Source organism: Nansenia antarctica, assembly GCF_963989245.1.
Source record: "Nansenia antarctica genome assembly, chromosome: 6".
NCBI classification, from domain to species: Eukaryota; Metazoa; Chordata; class Actinopteri; order Argentiniformes; family Microstomatidae; genus Nansenia; species Nansenia antarctica.
Genome location: NC_137676.1, coordinates 71,583,003 through 71,590,502, shown reverse-complemented (window position 1 = coordinate 71,590,502; position 7,500 = coordinate 71,583,003). Strand labels below are relative to the sequence as shown.

General features: G+C 42.2%; 3 protein-coding genes across 3 annotated transcripts in view; all 3 read right to left on the bottom strand.

The window, feature by feature from the left end:
- Window positions 1-7,500, bottom strand: part of LOC308159862 (uncharacterized protein) — a 48,235-nt gene that overhangs the window by 9,340 nt on the left and 31,395 nt on the right. The gene's annotated exons all lie outside the window — the stretch shown is intronic.
- The window catches only part of LOC308159859 (uncharacterized protein), a 39,162-nt gene that overhangs the window by 6,648 nt on the left and 25,014 nt on the right, over window positions 1-7,500 (bottom strand). The gene's annotated exons all lie outside the window — the stretch shown is intronic.
- LOC308159651 (uncharacterized protein) overlaps window positions 1,573-7,500 on the bottom strand; it is a gene marked incomplete at its 5' end in the record, with an annotated part of 15,557 nt that continues 9,629 nt past the window's right edge. Inside the window, 3 exons of the mRNA XM_080533468.1 lie at window positions 1,573-2,189; window positions 7,153-7,199; window positions 7,315-7,488. Of these exons, the coding sequence (XP_080389594.1) occupies window positions 1,648-2,189; window positions 7,153-7,199; window positions 7,315-7,488 (763 nt within the window). The 3' untranslated portion in view covers window positions 1,573-1,647. The remainder of the gene's footprint in view (window positions 2,190-7,152; window positions 7,200-7,314; window positions 7,489-7,500) is intronic.

Below are 7,500 nucleotides of genomic sequence, written 5' to 3'. Positions count from 1 at the left end.
GTGTAACCAGGGATTCTGGGTCTCCATCCATCTTCCTCATCGTAGATTTTTCATGTCAAGTTGTTCAAGGTCTATTTCTATGATAACTGTTCTACTGTAAAACTCCAGTGCCATGCTGGTTCTAGCCTGTCTGTCTGAAGGCTCCACTGCCTGCAACTGTGTGATTGCTGAGTGGTTTCAGGTAGGCTGATCAGGAGCTGTCCATGGTCCTGCACAGGGCTGCGTTCATGTAGAAATACATCACATAGAACAAGACATGCCTCTCTGACATGTGTAGAGTCATCATGAGGTCACACAGTTCTTTGTTTCACAAACACTTTATTCATATTTATGCAGTAATTATTATCATCATCATCATCATATTAAAATGAAGGAACTTGACTATAGGTTTAGTTCAGGCAAGTAGACTAGTGCTGCCACTATGGGGCCTCTGTCAGAATGAGAAGGAGGAGGCAGAAGGTGATAGTTATTGTAATAATAATAATACAAATAATACAACTAAAACACATAGGCACCATCCTCTCTGACCACCAGCCCCAGATCTCGCTGTCTGTCCATCTGGACTTGCAGGGCTTCACAAGAGCTACACTGACACACACGCACACACAAGAAAATACATGTATGTAGAAATATATGCTAAATATGTACATTGGATGGATACGCAGGTACAGAAATACATGGAAAGTGAATTTCAGATCATGTATATGTTGTATTGTTTTTGTACATAATACAGCATCAGAACTCAAACACACAACTTTACCAACTCTTATACACATCCACTCTCTCTCCTCAGGGTCAGAGACTCTGGGTCTCAGAGTTCATCACCAGTCTGACTGATAATATAATGATTCATCTGGATTGTTTCACGATCAGTTGCATTTCCAGAAATAAAATAAAAAGGTATGGTAAGGTAAAAGAATATACAGAAAAAATCCATGCTTCTGTTTTGTCAGTCTATTGCACTTTTTCACATATTTCACAATGAGCAAATAACCAACTGGTCGTCATCAACTGCTGCAGACAGGATCTGAGGCAGGAGTATAAACCTACACTGACACAGTCCTGAAGACTTTCCAGTCAGAGACTCCTCCATCTCACAGGACCTGAACTGCTGCCCTCTAGTGGTCAGAGTGGGACTGACACTACACACAGAGGACACATAGCTACGTAATACAGCATCATAGCTCAAATACCCAATGTGACTAACTCGTATGTACATACACTGCTGCCCTCTAGTGGTCAGAGTGGGACTGATGTAACCAGCAGGGCTCAAACTGGGGACCTCTCCCCTGGATGACCCACGATTCTGCCATTAACCCAAGAGGACGTCCTTGTGGTCCCAGGAAGACATTTGGGCTGACTGGTCTCAGGCAGGGCTACTCATCACAAGAGCTACACTGACACTACACCCTACACCCTAAGCACTGCACATAACACCCTACACAATGCACACTAGACACAGGGGAGAACATCTGTACATCCAACATCTCAGGTGAAAAACACACCACTGTCCAACTGCATGTGTGTAGGCTTGATCATAGTATAAAAGCACAACCTTTTGAGTTTGAGTGTATGAAGCTTGTGTTTAAAACTACATCATGTTATGATCCATCAGGTTAGAGCCGTTGGTGTTCAGTGTGATCTCCCTTAGACTAGTTTACACAGGGTCACTAAGCTATCCTTCCAAACCCCAAACCCTGGGTAGAGGGGCTCAGTGAATGTGGAGTGGAATGTGTGCAGGAGGGTCAGTGTGTCAGAGGAGACCCTGTAGAAGGACAGAGTGCCGGCCGGCCAGTCCAGATACACTCCTACTCTGTGGGAGCCAGAGGAGGGGGCAGGTATGTCAGTTCTCTTATTATTGTGCCAGGCAGAGTAACTGTCATAGGTGTCAGAGCAGAACAGACTCCAGGACTTGTCATTGTATCCCAACACACAGTCAGCACCCAGCCCTCTCCTGCTGATTCCTTTATATGTCACTCCTATAAAAGGCCCTCCTCCCCTCCACTCTACCTCCCAGTAGCAGCGCCCAGTCAGACCCTCTCTACACAGCACCTGTGCACTGTCCTTAAATCTCTCTGGGTGATCAGGATACGGCTGCTTCTCTCTCCCCCATGTCGCCTTCCTGTTGTCCTCAGACAGAGAGAGCTCTCTGTTCACTGTGTTTGGGTCCAGTGTGAGCTCACAGGCATCTGAATGAGAGGGACAAAATCATGGGCGTCAGCAGCTTTTTGAATGTGGGGGGGACACTTATTTTTCGGGGGGTCTGGGGGTCCTCCCCCCGAAATTTTTTAAATAGTAGATTCAATTTCCTGCATTCTGGTGCGTTTTTCACCCAAAATAATCTCCCTCTTTCTTTGTTTTTCCTTGGAGCTGGCATGGTCTGCAATTACTGACTACTATTATGTTTTGGTTTAACTCACAGAGGCCTGACACTGACACTTGGCACTTTTTAGGTACTTTATTAAATATGAAGATTCAAAAAGAATCAAAGAGTGAATTAGAAAAGAATGAGGTAACTCAATACAACCTGTTAAAGACTTGCTTTTACTCCATTCTTTCCACAAAATTTCAAAGATTCCCCTTTTTTGTCCTTTCATTAAATGTTCCATATCTCCTCCTATAATCATATTTCTCCTCTATTATCTGTACTATGCATACAGCAGGATTTCTACAATTAGAACATAAGACATCATACAAAGGCTCCAAAAGTGTGACCTCTTTTGTCATTTGCAGACACAAATGACTGGCAAATCTCCTTTAAGTCAAGTTTGTCAAGATGCTCTTGGTGGATGTGGCAAACAGCCACATGTTCAAGCGCCTTTGAGCATTGAGCACTTGTTCATATTGTTTTTCTCTAATAGAACATTTGACATAGAAATACAATCATCAATACAAAAAATACAATCACAAGCATTTTAGAAATAGAAAAATAAATGGAACAGGTGTTTTCTTCTTCTTTTTTAACCCTAGCTCAAGCAATCAGATGCAAAATTGATTCTTTGGGTGGGTGCAATGGCCAAATTAAATAGTGCAAATGCTCAGGGCAATGAACACGGGCAGGAGATGCAATAATGACAGGACAGGTAAGCACTGTGAGGTGTTTGTCGCCATTCTGTGCTTTTGATGACATTTCGCCTGTGTCTGTTCTGCATTTAAACATGTCTAACCGCACTAGTAATGCCTAACAAAACTGCTAGTGCCATATAGCTGATCTAGCTCGTATTTGGTTGCTAGTAGGCTATGCTAATTCTATTGCTAATACAGAGAATGTCTCATAAGGTGCAAACATTCTTATCAGAAAAGCTGGCTGTGTTTGACCTTGGGAGAACGCAATGTTGCTGTTTGGCCACTCACGGGAAAACTTGGATGACTTTGACTTACTTTTCTCTTCTTAGAAAAAAAAAATCCTTATATCCATCTTGGTGGATGATCTAAATATCGTCTTGCCTCAGTCTGAATGTTTTGAATCTGCGTGCGTGTCCGATGCTGCTGCTGCCGTGTTAAAAACAGAAGTAAAACGCGGAGTGGATTTCTGGATATGGGCAATCCCCTACTCATAAAGTGGAACGGATTTGATTGTGAAGCAATGAAAATAACGCTGACCAGTCATGCAACATATTTTTGATGGCAAATGTGGGGGGGTCCAAACGACCTTGTTTCAAAGGTGGGGGGGACACGTCCCCCCCCCAAATATATGGTGGTGACGCCCATAATCATCAAATCAATACAATTGGATAAATTACAATATTCACAATGAGATCTTGTTAAGCCCAGTTCACATCTATGCAACGCAACGTGACGGGTCAGTTTTAGAACGTTTAAACCGTCGTTAGAAAAAACTTGGCAACTACTTGTGGCTTTATCTAGACTAGGGAGTCCACCCACTGGTCGTAGAACGTGCGAAAAAGGGGTTTTGCCAGGGTTTCGCTACTTAATCACCATTAAAAAAGATATTGTCTTACATGTGTCAACATACATGTCCATATGTATTATAGTTTTAGCTCTGTGTACTTGTTTTCGATGTACTTATTGTTTTAAGAATGTAATTTCAATGTTACCGTTGCTACTCACTCGCGCTTTCAGCGGCGCCGTTCTGACCAATAGTAATCCTTTTAATGGACGTGTCACCTGTATCTAAGGCATCTTGACTTCCTATTGGTCTACCCGCAAGTCTCCACTCATTGGAGGATTTTTTCCTGTGGTAAATTTAAGGAGACACTTGAAAGATCTTCATCATTATTTACATCTGATCGTCTTCGCGGTAGGTTTTCTGTTCAATTCAACTTGTTTTCTATCTAAAAATATATACATATAGCTACATGTTTGTCTTGTATTTTGATTAGAAATATAGTCTACTCCGCTCCGGTTGTAATTTCGAGAGCCTACTCTAGCCCGCTAGACGCTGTTTGTGTGAATGTGAAACCTCCGGTTTCGAAGGGTTAATAGTAAATAGTAAATAATCAACTGGAATATATAGGTAGATCGCTAGATAAGTGTATATGTTCTTTTATGTCCACATAAAATGTAATCCATGTAACACACAGTACTGACTTGCCTAATTTCGGTTCTTTGTTTTGATAAGTTACATATTTGATTTTTACAGAGTCTAGCTATGGCCACAAACGCACCTCAAGTGTCACCTCAAGTGTCACCTCCCCAAATGTTACCTCAAGTGACACCTATCGTTACAAACGGCTGGCTCTATGAGCAGAGTTTAAACGGGAAGACTGCAGCAGAATTAACTGAAGAAATAATTAAATTGGTTCCTAATAAATATGGTCGCTCAAACAGCCTCAGACAAAAATGTGATGATGCCCTCTCTAAAATCAAGAAAATGAAGAAAAACAAGTGTAAAGACCTACAATTATTTTGGCAATCTGAATTTCTTCCAAACAGTATGACCTCTGCCTACAACAATTAATTAGAGTAAAAGCAACTTTACCAAGAAAAAGAGCATTGGACATGAAAGACAAAACAATTAAACGGCTAAAAACTACCATTAAGCTATCCAAGGAGGATCTTGAGGAGAAAGAGGGAGTAATACAGGTGCTCATTGAGAAGTTGAGCCTCCAGGACAAGTGGAAGCAGGAGAAGGTGGCCCTTCAGAAGAGGCTGAGTGTGATGAGAGGGAATGTGGCGACAGCCAGGCGGGAGAGGGATGAGGTAAAGATATGGCAGAGGCCTCCATTCAACATCTGGAAGCTGAGGTAAAGCAGCTGGAAAGGAGAGAGCGAGAGCTTCAGTCTGTGATAGACTGCACTGAGAGGGAGGAGAATGCCACATTTGAAAATGGCAGATACACAAATGAAATCCGGGAGGTCTGCATGACACTACTGACAGAGGGGAATGTGAGCATCCGAAAGCTGCCAAAGGTCCTCACTACAGTAATTAAAAACCTGACGGGCAAGGTACCACAGAGGCTTCCCAGCAAGACACTTCTCAGCAGTCGTATTATGATGGAGGCCAGAATAGTGGCGAGTAAGCAGGTAAAAATATATCTGAACATGATATTGGTCTATTGCTCAACTTCTTGAAAATGTTTTGCCCATTTAAACACAATTATGTTTATAGCAAATTCATAATAAAATCAATTGTGTCCATTGGTAAGGTTGCTGAGGAAATGCTGAAGGACTTTGATCCGGAGAGTGGTGCAGGCACAACACTACACCAGGATGCCACCACATTTAATCACAGCCATTACCAAGGCATGCAGGTATGTACTGCCATTGAGCCCTCTAACAATAACCATAATCCTCTAAAGTGTGTGTGTGTGTGTGTGTGTGTGTGTGTGTGTGTGTGTAAACAACATGTACTTGTTTCCAATTAAATCAGGCAGTAAATTATTATACTAATTTATACATTGATTGCAATTCTGGATTTACATAAAATATATAATATATTTAAGTATACATATTTAATGCATTTATTGTTATTGTGAATTTGCTTTAAGGCAAACATGATTGAGGTTTAAAAGCGGTTACGGTGTATGTTTTAGGTGTCATTGAAGTCAGGGAAACACCTGACATTAGGGCTGAGGCAGGTAGCAGGAGGAGATGCTGAGACCTATCTGACCGCTTTCAAGGAGAGCATAGACAGTCTAGCAGCAGCAATCACATCAGCTGAGGAGGAGAAGTCAGTAATCGTGGCATCACTTGTGTCGAGCATCAAGTGCTTGATGTCAGACCAGGCAGCAGTCTAATGATTATCTAGCTAGCTAACTTGCCTTCCATTTAAAACACAAATGCATTAACTGTCAAGGCTAACACGCAGTCACGCACACACACACTAGATGAAAACATAAAAACACACCGCTGCACTCATATTCAGACCCCATTGTCATGACAGACCTAAAAGTTGAGTAAAGCCAGCTTCCTATATAACAACAACAAGGGATTATCTATTGGCTACTGTCATGTCTAGGATTACCACGCCCGTCAGGCGAGTTCATTCTATAATAAAGAGTGCCCAACATGAGACCGCAAGTTCGATGTGTCGTCCAAGTTATTGATTATTGATTAGATTCTGCAAAGTCTAGTAGAGATTCAACAGCGACGGAGGGGTCTGTTTCATGTCACTCACAAAGATGTACCCCTTTCTAGGTGAGAGTTTCAAGAGTCTTGCCTACCTGTCTACAAATGTCTAGCTAACTTTTCATCTTTCTCAGCAAAAGCATGTAATAGCTCAACATAGTCATGATTAGAAGAGTTTGCACTCTCATCGTTACCACGAAATGTGAATTCCTGTTTGGCTCAGAAACGGGTCGTATTAATAAGGTCCACTCCGCTTCTTGGCAACAGATGACGCTGGTCTGTGCTATTTCCTGATTGGCTGAAGAGAAATATCAGACGTTCCATAAAATCTGGACGTTCTGCTGAGACTTGACATGTCAAATCGCTGGCGATTCCTTGGGACTGCGAGTTCTGTTGCGTTCCATTGTATCGCGTCGCATAGATGTGAACTGGACTTTACTTTTTTTCACAACATATTACCCATTAATTTAAAATGTTTTACAAGGGATACAACTAATTCACATTTACTAATATTTTTTATTTACATATGAATACAATACTGGTGCTCTGTTTGAACTCTGCTGTACCTTACTGATTCTTGAGTAATATCACAGTCCTGTTCTCTACAGTGTTGGGGACTTACATTTGATCATCCCAGGTTTGAGCCTGCACTCTCCACCATGGTCCACACTGTATCAACCACAGAAGAACATACAGTGGTTGGATGACACACTCACAATCATGTGGGAAATAGATACTGTGCATTAATCTCATTGATGCGTCCAGCCACATATTCAGCCTTTACCTGAGTGTCTGTAGTTTACAGAGTGGATCTTTCTGTACAGCAGAGAGCAGCGCCAGTCCTGAGTCTCCTGGGTGATTGTAGCTGAGGTCCAGCTCTCTCAGGTGGGAGGGGTTAGACCTCAGAGCTGAAGCCAGAGAAGCACAGCCTTCCTCTGGGACTTCACAGACTGACAACCTGGGGAAATAG